At 47.5% G+C, this 14,506-nt stretch overlaps 1 protein-coding gene across 1 annotated transcript in view; it reads right to left on the reverse strand.

The window, feature by feature from the left end:
- Positions 1–3,976: 3,976 nt before the first annotated feature.
- Positions 3,977–14,506, reverse strand: part of fmnl3 (formin-like 3) — a gene marked incomplete at its 5' end in the record, with an annotated part of 34,063 nt that continues 23,533 nt past the window's right edge. The window contains 17 exons of the mRNA XM_084461750.1: positions 3,977–4,192; positions 5,972–6,088; positions 7,242–7,365; positions 8,202–8,294; positions 8,989–9,090; positions 9,290–9,450; positions 9,573–9,702; positions 9,848–9,928; positions 10,038–10,341; positions 10,522–10,724; positions 10,886–11,010; positions 11,644–11,736; positions 12,187–12,559; positions 12,787–12,888; positions 13,544–13,693; positions 13,838–13,948; positions 14,031–14,105. Of these exons, the coding sequence (XP_084317876.1) occupies positions 5,997–6,088; positions 7,242–7,365; positions 8,202–8,294; positions 8,989–9,090; positions 9,290–9,450; positions 9,573–9,702; positions 9,848–9,928; positions 10,038–10,341; positions 10,522–10,724; positions 10,886–11,010; positions 11,644–11,736; positions 12,187–12,559; positions 12,787–12,888; positions 13,544–13,693; positions 13,838–13,948; positions 14,031–14,105 (2,319 nt within the window). The 3' untranslated portion in view covers positions 3,977–4,192; positions 5,972–5,996. The remainder of the gene's footprint in view (positions 4,193–5,971; positions 6,089–7,241; positions 7,366–8,201; positions 8,295–8,988; positions 9,091–9,289; positions 9,451–9,572; positions 9,703–9,847; positions 9,929–10,037; positions 10,342–10,521; positions 10,725–10,885; positions 11,011–11,643; positions 11,737–12,186; positions 12,560–12,786; positions 12,889–13,543; positions 13,694–13,837; positions 13,949–14,030; positions 14,106–14,506) is intronic.

Here is a 14,506-nt window from a genome sequence, read left to right on the forward strand (position 1 = left end):
CGTATCAGCCACTAGTAATTAGGCTAGTTGATAAGCATCACCTATTTTTGACAAGTTCAGATTTTTTGTTTGAGGAAGAATATTCTGGTAAATATATATATATAGTTTGCACATGTTAATATAATAAAATAAGATTTTTTTACGATTATTTAAAGAGTGAAATTCAACATGTATTCTTTATGAAGAGAAAATACAGGTACCACTTAATTTTACAGCCTGTTAATTCTGTAGGTAAATACATAGTACATCAGATCAAGAAGTACTTATCTGGCAACTATTTCTTGTTTTGTTTTTGTGCATGGCTGTAAGCCAGCACACCAAAGATAGAAAATGTCCGGTTGTCCCTCCCTCCCTCCCTCCCTTCATCCCTTCCTCCCTCCCTTCCTCCATCGTGTTGTGTTGACCTGCAGTTCTATGTTGCTACCACAAAAGGCAGTGTTTTATTGTGCATGGCTGTAAGCCAGCGCACCTAGACAAGAGGCAGTGTTTTTTTGCACATGGCTATAAGCCAGTGAACCTAGACAAGAGGCAGTGTTTTTTTGTGCATGGCTGTAAGCCAGCGCACCTAGAATAGTGTTTGTCTGGCATGCATTTCTCTGTTGGCATCACAAGAGGCAGTAGTCCCAGCACACCAAAATAAAGAAGGCCTGCCGATCTCCACTGCACAAGTAGAGTAGCGGTGAAAGCATAGGACTCCCACCCAGGAGACTGGGGTTCAAGACCTCAGTGGGGATGATTTGGGATTATGGGATTATACCCCAAACCTCCACACATTCTTCCTTTCACTCCAATCTTTTTATCCCTTACCTTTGTCCAGAAACAGAAGTTGAACCAATTGCAGCAAAATAGCTAACGTTACAGGAATCATCAGTGTAACTGCTTTAGCCACTGACTAAACACTACCATTAATGTTATGGAAGCTGCTGCTAATTGTTGTGAGCTCATGAGCTAACTGGCTATCCTGCCCTTATTGTGTTGGATTAGCACTGGAAGCATTGGAACTGATGTGTCCAGGCGATCTTAATTTATCAGACATTATTTCATGTCATTTCAATTCGCAGCTATTTCAGTGGCGTGACTAACTTCCGTTCGACCAGTCCTGAACAGAAACAAGCCAGCCATGCACATAAGCCAGGATGGACCTGGCCTGGTTTTCCAAGTACTTAGTACCTTTCGAATAAGAACAAAGCATTTACCATAACCAATAATGATAGAGAGGAGCTAAATTGCATAGTGTTTGCTAATAGAGACATGATCAGGTGATCAATCACACCCTAATAGAGACATGATCAGGTGATCAATCACACGCTAATAGAGACATGATCAGGTGATCAATCACACCCTAATAGAGACATGATCAGGTGATCAATCACACCCTAATAGAGACATGATCAGGTGATCAATCACACCCTAATAGAGACATGATTGGGTGATAAACCACACCCTAATAGAGATATGATCAGGTGATCAATCACACCCTAATAGAGACATGATCGGGTGATAAACCACACCCTAATAGAGACATGATCAGGTGATCAATCACACCCTAACAGAGACATGATCAGGTGAAAAACCACACCCTAATAGAGACATGATCAGGTGATCAATCACACCCTAACAGAGACATGATCAGGTGAAAAACCACACCCTAATAGAGACATGATCAGGTGATCAATCACACCCTAACAGAGACATGATCAGGTGATAAACCACACCCTAATAGAGACATGATAAATCACACCCTCATTGCACACATGGTAAATACCATGTTCTTACTCTATAGGTACAGGACTTAAAAAACATGTCATTCTATGTATTTACCTAGTAATTACCAAGTAATTAACAGGCCACAAAATTAAGTCATCTGTTCTTTTGTCCAAAGGAACAGAATGAATGATCCCAGTGCTCCTGCTGTGTCACTGCTAGTGGTTAGCGCCATCTTGTGGTAGAAGAACGGATTGTGTGTGAGTGAGTAGACTGACCCATTTCCTGAGTTGGGGCTTCCAGGGACTTCATGTACCGCAGAATTCTCTTCACTTTCCATGTGTAGTCTATATTTCCCTGCCATAGTCGTCTGTAATAGTCTATCACTAACCGTTCTGACAGATAAAAAAGAGACCTAAAACAATTCCTGGGCTGTCTAATATCGAGTTCAGAGGCCTATCATTATATTTAAGAAATAAAAAGTGAACAAAACAGTGAACAAAATCTGGACATTGCTTCTGTTTGAGTGTTATGGTATTGCTTTAACACAATGCATGTTTAACTGTTGCTCCAAGTCCCATTGGTCTGACAGTCAGAGAGGTGAAAACATGCAGTCTTGTTCTGAGTCATATACTCTTATTGTTTATTAAACGGGAAGTGTATAGTCATCTTTTAGATAACATACAACCATTAAGAACATTTCATCCTTTTCTCAAAAAAGTACAATGCTTCTAGTCATTGATTTGCATGAAATGTACATTTACATGACAGAGATGCAGGGGCGTCGTGAAGGATGAATGATCCAGGAATATCTCCCCTGATAAATATTTACTGTAAGGGGCCAGGAGGAAAATCTGTTTTCGTGGGGCCCAAAATTCCTGGCGACGCCCCTGCAGAGATGTCAAGTATAGGCGTAGTGTATCATACAAATTGATGGCAATGTACGTAGTGTAACATGGTATGTCCCTTTACCGGAAATGCCATATAGGTATACACAGATTCTGAGTGCACAATCATTCTGCTTACTCGATGGATGTCAAGAGGGAAACGGGGCATCTTATTGTTATAGCTCTGCAAGATGGAGAGTGAGGCAAGCTTAAAGACATGGTTGGAACTCACAGGAATGCATATCTCCTTCACCAAGGACAGTTACACACAACGTTCTGGAACTTGTAAACACAACAGTCAGTATGGAATCATCTTCATACATTTGTCACTTCCTGCATGTCACCAACGGGGTGACAGGAAGTGTTGTCAGGTATACAACATTCAGACCAACTCGACTTGTTATTTTTAACTTCAGACTTAACGTCCTTCACCATGGAATTGTGGTTTTGATTGAAGTCAAAGAGCCAGAAAGGTAACAGAGGTTAACATGAAATGTCTAAACCCAAACACAGAAACTTAAATTGAGGCCAAAGCTGAATTAGATACAGAGCTGAAATTAATTCTGTTACTGTTTGCATTTAAAGCTGGGATTTTGACTTCAAACCATTGCATATTAACTGGACAGTATTCAGCGGTAACATGATACAAGGCAATTCAAAATACAATCTTTAACCAATAAGATTTCAAAGATACAAATTATGGCTGATTCATAAAACAATAATACTGTCTAAACAAAAGGCACTTCTTTAACAAAATAAGAAAGACACAAGAGGAAGTTTGGTTTGGCAAGCTCATCCAAGGGAACCAAAACATCAAGGACTTAGATTGAGGCCAGTCCCAGACTGGAGGCAATTACCAACGAGAGTCTCTGCTGAAAGTGTGGTTAGGTTAAGTTATTTAATCTCCATCCAGGAAATTGCCTCCAAAAGCCACGATAATCTCAGATGGTGTATAATCCTGTGGTAGGAGGAGGTCTTGTGCAGCAAAACCAGCGTTTCTTTCAAGCAGGGCTCCCAGGGCCGTCTGTCTCAATCTGGCTAGGAGTGCTGGGTCTGAGGAGACCACATGTTCGTGGAGAGAAGACTCTCTCAATCTCAGGCACTTGAGGGTCTATACAGTGTCCTTGGTCCTGGTGAGAGGCACCACTCGCACTTGCTCACTTAAGATTCCCTCTCTACTCGCTCTCCAATGCCAACACAGTCATTTTCCATCGTCCTCAACTTTGAGTGTGTGTGTGTGTGTGTGTGTGTGTGTGTGAGAGTGTGAGAGTGAGTGAGCGTAAGAGCGTAAGAGTGTGCTTGCAGTAAGAGGGGAGTATCCCACCTGATGTCTGTGCTTGTACAATTACACCTGCTCGTTAAGAGTCTCCACTGAGGATAAACATGTACATAAATAAATAAATACCCCTGTAAAACAAGGGCCATTGGTTTGGTCCCATGCCCATTCTCAGTCTATGTGAGCTGCAGCCTCAGGGGTGGGTGGGACCACCAGGACATAGGGAGGGGGGTTACAACAGGGGAAGGGGAATAAGTGGTTTAGGGTCTCTTCCAGCCGCTCCGGATCAGCGCGTCGGCTCGCAGGAAAGGCTGGCTGCGGAGATCTGTGAGTGGGTAAGGGAGAGAGGGGTGAGACACAGGGAGCACAAGGAGTTAACCGGGAGATCGAACTCTGACCCTATGATGTCACTCTCAGGGGTGGGGCTTCAGTGAACGGTAGGATATCTCTCCGCTCATTGACCATCCACATATAATTGAATAATAATAATTTAGCATTTATAGGTAATTAATGGTGTATGTGAATGTAATTGATGTTTAAGTTAACATATCTCATAACATAAAATGCTGGCAGGAAGTTGAACCAATTAGTGTTTTGGGGTAGTTGTAGTACCCACCCAGAGAATGACATATTCCCATAGCCTTGCATTCCCAGTTAGACAATGACATTGATACGAAATGAAATTCCAAAGTTATGGGATTTTATATTGATAAGGAAAACCCAATTACACCAAAAACACATATTATAAAACACTTATCAGCTGGAGAATATCACAGCTATAGTGACAGCAGTCAACAAGCTCTTAGAGGTGCTTTGCTGGAGAGCAGATAACATTCTACTAGCAATCCCAAATGTCATAAACAAGTATACTTCTAATGTATTTATTGTATTACATTTTCTCTAGATGCCACCTCTCGGAGCGTGTTGACCACAGAGCCATTCAGCACACCGCAGAACACAAGTTAGCGTAGACACAACATGGCGGACATTGTGGACAGGTGAGAGGTGGATGAACACTGGACAGCATGCACGTAGAGGTGGGGGGGTGGGGTGGGGGTGGGGGTAGGGGGTGTCGATGGAGGTGACCTGGAGAGGAGGAACGATGGAAGCCAGATGGAGAGACCTATAAAAGAGAACTATACTACCTCTGAGGATCTTTCCTGGAGGGCAAGAAGGAATGGAAGGAAAGAAAAGGACCCTGATATTTTGACTTCTGCCGTCTCTTTAGGGAAGAGGAGGACTTGCACAATTTGAAATGCACAAGAGGAAGGGGGTACAACTGGCTGTTTCATCGTCATAGCGGCAAAAGCACTGTAAAGTGAGCTCAGCACCTTCCACTGTCTAACTGGTGTACAGTAAAGCGTATCTGTCTAACTGGTGTACAGTAAAGCGTATGTATCTGCTGTAAAGCGTCCTCTGTGCATCTGAAGCGCATTTGCTGAAGCAGCTGACATCACTGAACAGTAGCAGCAGACAGCAGCTGAGGGGGCCAAGCAGGCCAGGCTACCTTCCTTACCCTGGGTTTAGGACTGGAAAATAGACTGTCATTAATCTTCTGTTGCGCTAGAGAGGTAGATGGAATAAAGAGTGGTGTTTGAGGAAAAGGAGGTTGCAACGTTAGAAGGGGGAAACCAAAAAACCAAACCACATTAGTTTTATGGAAGGCCATCTAGCCAGTGGTCCAGCCAAACCTCTTTATGCTGAAGTTGATGAGCAATAAAGTTTTCAAGTTGCATTGTCAAGCTACAGTAGGAAGCACATCTAGCGTACATTTCCATGCCTGTGTTATGCTAGATGCCTTTGACTGTATTGCATATAGTACCAAATATATACAGAATAAATATATATTCACATTTTCACAGGCATTACATGAATACTGTATAAGGTAGCATTCCAAAGAGGTTTGGCTGACTTCTACCCTGAGACATCAGCTAGAAGTCTTCTTATGACATACACCTGGCCACCGATGACGGCCTATAGGTTAGTAGAGAGAAGGTGAGTGGAGGGGGGGAGGGGCAGTTTTAAAGGGGACGTGACGGGATTCATGCCGCATGCACAGTGGTCAGGGGTGGGGTTGTGGTTTAACGAGAGACACCTGGACAACCTTGGCGTTAGGGGCGGGGGAGGGGCTAGCAGTTGGAGTCGTCACAGAGGTTGGCCTCACAGAAGAACCGTGAGCCTCGTTTAGCGGTGCGGGCCGTGAACGGCACACTCTTCAGCACTGAGGGGAGGGAGGGGAGGGAAGAGAACACGTCACACCTGAGAAACAACCTGTCTGGGGGGGCGAGGTGGGGGCACGATACCCCCCCCTTACTTGTCCTTGACTCAGGAACTACACAGATGCTGTGGGAGCAGGATATGATCTGGAGCTCTACCTACGGCAACTCCTTCTACACTGTGGCCATTCATTTGTCATCGATAATAAGGGCTATAGCAGTGCTATACTGTGTGTGGATTATATATACAGTGTTCAGATGAGTGACAAACCCATGTCATTAGGCGTTTGAACTGGTAGTGGGGGAGGGAAAAAAAGCATTATTCACATCAATTCACACAACATTAAGACCAGGGTGAGGTAATATCCTGAGAGAGGTGTTGATTAAAGACTGGTGGCGGCGAATGAGACGCGGGTCAGATGGTTAGTTTATGGAACTCGTCTGGAGGTTGAGGCCAGGCGGGCGAGAGACATTACACCTCCCGTGGGAGCAGGGCGTTGGCTCATCAAGACTGTAGTTCTGGATCGTGACACAATTCACAGTTCCAATGGCTCGACTGCATACATATCTACTCACATATCTAACAGTTTAAGGCTCAGTAGTTTAGCTGCACGGTCTGAGACACTAATTTCACACATTCCTATGGCTCATAAAGTCTACTTCTACCACTTTTGCTGTCATGTGCCTACATGCAGGCGACTAGGGTTTGACATTACTGCCTGCCTCTGCGAAATGCAGTTATTTGAAGACTACTATTGTACCATGTAATCTTGTGTATTGTAATTATACATAAATGACCCTGTTATGCCTGTGGATTTCAGCATGTACAGACTGCCGCGTGGGTAGAATATCAATAAAAACGAACCTGAACTTGAACATAATATTCTTTATACGAAATGTGTGCTATTCTAAATAAAATTTGAATTAATTCGATTTGATTCTACTACTGAGTCTCATGGACTAGGTGGGGGGAAGGGAGGCGCGGCGACGTCCGACTCTGGACCACGTAGCACAGCGTGCACTGGAGGGGGGCCGAGCAGTGGATGACCACCGTCATCTTAGGGCCGCCGCGCCGCCCGGGGCTGTGGGGGCCCGTCGGGGGCTGCGCCAGGGGCCCCCCGGCAGCGTCGGGGGGAGGGGTCCCGCCGTCTGGCCCACCTGTGATGATGTCCTCGATGGTGCCATCCTTGCCCTCATACACCGGCCGGTGCTCCTTGGCCTGTCGCTTGCGCAGCTCGGCGATGAGCTCGTGCTGCTGCTGCCTCTTCTTCTGCGCCTGGACCTGTGGGGGGGAGAGGTGTGGCACGCGGTCAGGCCAATCACACGCCGGAGATTCTGACCAGTTAAATACAAGGACCTGATGCGATGACCGTAGCTGCGATATAGGGGCGACGCCGGGGGAGGGTCTAGCAACTGGGGTCATCACAGAGGTTCGCTTCACAGAAGAGAAAAGGAGTAGAGTCCGCACACTGGAGCATATGAAAAATAGACTGTTCGAATCAGAATCTGATGAAGATCGAATAGATCGCAAAGTTATTTAATAAACTATTGGGAAGAGTCTATTTTTCATATGCTCCAGTGCGCAGACTCTACTCTTTTTCTCACTCACACTCTGGTTTGTCCTGCATCTGGTCTGCATAGTGGATGAGCAAGCCTCTTTTTTCTTTTCAACTCGCTTCACAGAAGAACGATGAGCCTCGCTTAACACAATGTCTTGCATTGCCTACCTTAACACAATGTCTTGCGTTGGCCACTTTCACACAATGTCTTGCATTGCCTACCTTAACACAATGTCTTGCGTTGCCTACCTTAACACAATGTCTTGCATTGACTACCTTAACACAGTGTCTTGCATTGCCCACCTTAACACAATGTCTTGCATTGCCTACCTTAACACAATGTCTTGCGTTGCCCACCTTAACACAATGTCTTGCATTGCCTACCTTAACACAATGTCTTGCATTGCCCACCTTAACACAATGTCTTGCATTGACTACCTTAACACAGTGTCTTGCATTGCCCACCTTAGCACAATGTCTTGCATTGTGTCTAAGTATGTTCCTCCAGGCTCCAGGTTAAATGTGATAATCTAGAGACATATAGAGTTCTGTGTTGTACCTTGGGGTCGTGCTGTTTCGCCTCCTGAGCCAGTAGCTTCTCTCTCCTGGCCTCCTCCTGCTTCTTCCTCTGCTCATTGTCCTCCACTGCATCCTGCAATGCAGACAAGATGGCGTCCGCTCAGAGACAAAGGGACTGCAACTCAACAAGCTAACAGAACTAACCAGACCAGGCCGAGATGAGCCAAGCTGCGGAAACAAACAATCATAGATTAATGTTTTATATCTCACACACACACACACACAGAATCACATATTATACACAGCTTACTACAATGAGAGCACACCCATGCATACTCTCTCACACACACACACACACACACACACACACAGATCCTTTTGCAGCACGTTTCCTCGAGCAGATCCATAAATTCAGGCCTAGGACAATGTCAGGAAGAGGGCTGTGTGTTGGGGCAGGGCGGGGCGGTCAGGGAGGTCAGAACGGGCAGGCCAGGAGGCCCAGTCTAAACACCCCAGCTGCTGCTCGGAGCACAGGCCCAGCTGGCCCTTCCTGTTGTTTGGCCTCCAACTCCTTACCACTTCCTGTCAGTGCTGCCCGCTCTGCCCTGCCCTGCTCTGAGAGGCAGAGAGAGAGAGAGAGAGAGAGAGAGAGAGAGGAGAGAGAGAGAGAGAGAGAGAGAGAGAGAGGAGAGAGAGAGAGAGGGAGGGGCGACACCCAGACTAACCCTGTTGGAAATTTCCAAAGGATCAGGAAGAGAAAACCCCATCTTCATTGGTATTAGAGATGGACAGACAGACAGACAGACAGACAGACAGACAGGCCTCACCTTGTAGGCTCTGATGAAGCGTACGAACACAGGGAAGAACACTGAGGGAGGGGTTGTCTTGCTGCTCTCCCCGAAGTAGTTCACCACATTGTTGTAGGCTTCCTAGAATTCGGCAAGAAAGACATTTTGAAAGTGGACCAAGAATATTTGTCAACATTACAAAGTTTTGTCTGGGGTCAGATGTCGAGCTGTGTTGTCATGCACTGGGCTCTGACGCGTTATGTCTGGGGAAGGGACGTTTCCTCAGGTGTGGTTGTGCTTCGTCCGCGGGTCAAAGGTGAGTGATGATCAAAGCGAGTACCTCTGCCATCCTGGCGTCCTTCTGGACCTTGTCCAGCTGTGTGTCGCTGGTCTGGAGGAAGCCCTTGAGGACGGAGTGGTCATGGAGACTGCACTCTCTCCTGATCAGGTCCATCCCCTTCCCCAACTCCTTAACGTCTAGCAACACGTTCTCCAGAGATACTGTAGACACACACACACACACACACACACACACACACACACTCATGGATTTTAAGCCCGATTCCTCATGGCACTTCATGTAATCTTCGTACACAAAAGACTTGTAGTAACCATGGACCCACCTGCAGCAGCTTTGTCCACAAAGTGCAGCTCGTTGTAGAAGTTGGCGAGCTCCGGGTACTTCTCCTTCACCGTGAGAGCGATGTAGTGGAGCAGTGTCATCTTCCTGTCTGTCGACTTAGTGTCCAGCAGCTGTCCAAACAAGAGGAAAGCGGGGCATCGTCAGCCAAGGATCTTTCGTTGAAACCGACAGTGTGGCCAGTTTATAACTAACATGGCCTGCGAGAAGTAGGACAGGTAGTGCGCTCAAATATGTGTTACTTTGACTCAAACGTACCAGATCGAGACTTTGTAGTTTGAACCCATACACGGAGCCTCTCTTGCTGCTGTTCATGTAGTTCCCCAAGGCTAAGATGATCTGTAGGGAGAACATAAGACGTTTTTTAAGTGTCCCTGTTTGAGAATGTGAGTAGAGTGCTCGGAGGCCGACATCCGGCCTTAGCCGGGACAAAAACGTAGACCCTCACTTCGAGCATCCTTTTTAACTTAGGCGACGACTTCACAGAGGCGGACGCGGCGATGATGGCGTTGAGCTGCGGCGTGAGCATGCCAACGCTGTCGGAGAAGTTGCCCACGAACGTGATGATGTTCATCCGCTGGGTGAGCCTCTCGATCTTGCTGAAGAAGAGCATGAAGCGGTCCTCCTCGGCCAGCTGGTCCAGGGGTCGCCGCTCGCGCTCGTACTGGCGCATAATCTTGGTCTCCGCCTCCGTGGGCAGGAAGCGCATCAGGCACTCCACAAAGTCCACGGGCAAGGCCTTCAGGTCAAACCTGCGGAGAAAGGTGCCAGGCTGGTCACGTCCGAAATGTCGATTCGCGCTTCGTAAGACGGGTGTCGTGCAAGCTGTGTAATGCCACGCCCCCCGCCCCCCCCCCTGTCCCCCCCCCCCCTGTCCCCCACGCCCACAGCCCATTACGCTGACGTTGAGATATCTACAGAGTGTGACGTACTTCTCAATGGCTTTGCAGATCTCCTCCGTGCTCTTGTGGGCCTTGCGCAGCGTGATGGCCAGGTTCTTGGAGCGGTTGGAGTCCAGCAGGGTGACCTTGTTGATGACCTTCTGGGACACCTTGCTCTTAGTGCAGGACAGGTCCATGATGGGACCCTGGGCTCTGGTCTTGAACAGCTCCTCGAACTTCTCCAGGTCCAGCTCCTACACACACACACACACACACACACACACACACAATGAATACAATGAAGAATATTTATATTTATGTGTTCTGATATTTAATTCTATGCGATTGAAGCAGTGTTTGGTTGCACAGCAGGTAAACTATACAGATGGTACTTTGAAAGCTCCAGTCGACCCACCTCCAGAACACGCTCATCATCGATCTCGTTAAAGACAGTGCCGTTGATCTGGTTGGGTTTCAGAGCAGTCCAGTTGAACACAGGTAGACGGAATTTCGTCTTAATGGGCTTCTTGATTCTGATAGCTGCAAACAACACAGTATGCAATGCATTTAAAGGTGCAGTATGCGGTTTGTGATTTCCTGTTGAAAATTGAAAGATTTTGAAAAATGACAAAATCCCGCCCCTCCCTTCAGGCGGGTCCAAAGCCACTCCCCCAAACTGGGGGAAAACAAATGACCCTCGCTAGGCAGGTATGTAGGTTGACAGGCTGGTAAACCAACCAATAATTTCAAATTGTCAACTCAAAATGATTGGATGCACTTATTACAGTCTTGCGACAGATTATACATTTATATAAGGAGATGCACTTGTGGGTTCTGGCAAGTAATAGTACATTGGCTTTTCTTATGTTAAATGCAATTATTGTTAGTCGCTTTGGATAAAAGCGTCTGCTAAATGACTGTAATGTAATGTAATATAATTTTAGTGTCAGAGCACTTTATATATTGAATGCTGTTGTTGAGAATTGCAAAAATAATATAACGAAAAGTGCTTTTGAGCCAAACAGCATACTGCACCTTTAAGTACAAGGTTTTGATGGTGTTTGTTTAGTATTGAAAATAACTCATACCGGAGTGCTTAGCTCTGACCTGATAGGCCCAGACTGACTACTTAGCTCTTACCTGATAGGCCCAGACTGACTGCTTAGCTCTTACCTGATAGGCCCAGACTGAGGATGACAGAGGGAGATGTTCCTGGTAGAGGCGGGGCCAGAGGAGGAGGTGGGGGCGGCATTGGTACACTCTCTCCTGAGATGCACAAAACACACAATGACTTAGCATTCAGCAACGCGGAAACATCCACGCAACTTCACTATGGCACATATCAGCATGATCGACATTACACAACCATTCACAATATTGGCCTTAGTTGGCTGTCCATCCAGCTGTTTTCCTGTGTGTGTGTGTGTGTGTGTGTGTGTGTGTGTGTGTTTGTGTATGTGTGTGTGTGTGTGCGCGCGTGTGAGTGTGTGTGCATGTGTGTGTGTCTCTGTACCCTCCCACACAGGAAACCCCTAGTACATTTTTCTTTCCTGTCTGTCTGCACTGTCTGGGCCCGTCTACGAAGCGTCACCTGGCTGGGGCATGGAGGAGCACTGAATATAGGCCTGACCTCATCAGTTATCCCCCTGCGTCTCACACCCTCCCGTCAGAGGACGCACCAGGCGCCGACTAGCACCGTGAGTCATGGGCCGGTACCTGAGGCGGACGGGAGTGGAGGAGGTGGAGGCGGTGGCGGTGGAGGTGGTGGGGGCGGGGGGGCCTCCGTGGCCGGGGGGAGGCTGGTACCAGGCCCCCCTGGTCCCCCTGGTCCCCCTGGTCCAGTGAGACCGGCTGCGGGCCCGAACGAGAACTGCCCACCCAGAGGAACCCCACCAACGCCGCCGCCGCCGCCTCCCAGGGGCTCGATGGCGATGTCCCCGTCGGGCTGTTTGCGCAGGCGGATAGTGCCCTGCTGCTCCAGCTCCAGCAGGCGCTTCTCGATGTTGTAGTGCCGCTGGTAGGCGGCGTCCTTCTCCTTGATCATCCTCCTCAGGGTGTTGACCTGGCTGTTGGTGGACTCGTAGGTGTCCTATTCCGTCCACCAGGGGGTGGCAAAGAGCACAACACACACACACATCAATGACTCCACAAACTTATCATCCCATTTCCTGCTGATAAATTTAGCCACATAGCATCCTTGATAATGGCTACATCATGCATCTAATCGAGATGAGCAGAGACTACAGTCTCGATAACATCTGGCAGTACAGTCCAATTAGAATCGTCATGATCATCAGTTCTCGATGGCCAGCTCACCCTGATGGCCTGCAGGTCCTTGTCCTTCTGTAGGAGCTGCTTCTCCAGGTCAGCCACCTTCATCATGGTCTCATTCTCCACATCCAGGAGCTTCTCCGTCACCTACGGCAACATGTCCAAGCAAGCGATGGGAGAGGAGAAGAGGAGAGAAGGCGGGGAGGGAGGGGGACAGGGGGTGGGTGGATTAAAGTATTGATCCAGCATCCACCAGAGCGAGCAGATCCTCTGCCAGATCCCCGCCCCCCCCACCTCTCTTCAGTTCTACATCAATAAGAAATGCGATATGCCCAGCAGGATGACACAGCAAGCCGGGCCGGCTGGCTGACACAGCTTTCACGTTTGCATTCGGACTGATAACACATGTTTGAGAGGAATTTCTGCCCTCGTACTCCCCCGTAAATTCCTGGCCTTGTGAAAGCAGAGTTTGTTTTGAAATTCCTAGACCGACAGCGTGTCTGCCCGTGACCTTTTCTGTGCGAAAAAGGCCTTTCCTGCTTTATGGCATACTGAGACAACTGCCCAGAAAGAAGAAGATAATAATTTGTAGGATTGTTTTCAACTGAAAACACACCAGGGCAGACAAGATACTGTAGAATCATTCGATATTACTCCTCTGAATCCCTCTGAAGGTACTTAGAAATATGAAAATGAGTACCATTCAGTAATACATGAAGTGCTAATTACAAGATACAGATAGGTAGGATACAGTGGAAACAGGGGGACGTTTTGTCCAGGGCCTGGTTGGTGGAGCTCTTACGTGGGATAGGTGTTCCTCCAGTTCGTCAACCTTCTCCAGGGCCACATTCTTCGTCTCGGCATCCTCCAGGAGCCCACCCACGTCGAACACATTGTCCATATACGCCTGGATCTGCACAGACAGCTTATCGCTCTCCGTGTGTTTAGATTTCTGCAAAGGAGGACAGTCTCAGATATTAAAAACATCAGGTGCTCGTAGTATTGCTCCTCAAGATGTTTTCAAGCTTGTGTAGTTTGGCCTTGTCATTGCGATTGTTTAAAAATGTGTATCATGTGATGATAGCGATGGTCTCACCTCCAGGTAGTCATCCAGACCCAGCTTGGTGAACTCATACTGCAGGTGAACTCTGAAGTTCATGTCTTCCACTGAGTGGACCACGATGTTGATGAACTGCATGCAGGCAACCTGGGGTAGAACCAGAGATACTGTAGCTCGGAACCAGCTCACACACCCAAACCCATGATCTTGGTCACAACAGGGAATTTACCATGAAGTCAATGTTTCCGTCCTCACAACGGAAGTAGTCCATCAGCTTCTCGAACCGATGCTTCTCCTTGCACACCTGTAACGTAGAGGTTACGTGAGCGAAGACGCGGTGCACTCTGGGAAAACATGTGTTCATGATCAGCGATGCTGGTGAAAGGTGAAAGACGTCCGGAAGGTATATTGTTGCAATGGTAAATCATCTCCCTCCCTAACGGGAGACGATCCCCTTCAGTAAGGTTCACAGAAGTACTTCCCCTCTTCTTCATCTTGATTCATACTAAACATGTGATACAGAGTTGCTCTGACGGGCGACAGCCTCAGGTTTGAGCGGCCCTGTAAGCAGAGGTCGGCACACTCCATTTGCTGTGAAAACCCCTCCTAATTATAGGAGTTCATGGGAAGGGGAAAAGTCAAAAGAAGGCAAGGGATAGAGATCTCGCCAGACTCCCACACACACACGAGAGAGAGAGAGAAAAG

This window comes from Borostomias antarcticus, assembly GCF_949987555.1.
Source record: "Borostomias antarcticus genome assembly, chromosome: 3".
NCBI lineage: Eukaryota > Metazoa > Chordata > Actinopteri > Stomiiformes > Stomiidae > Borostomias > Borostomias antarcticus.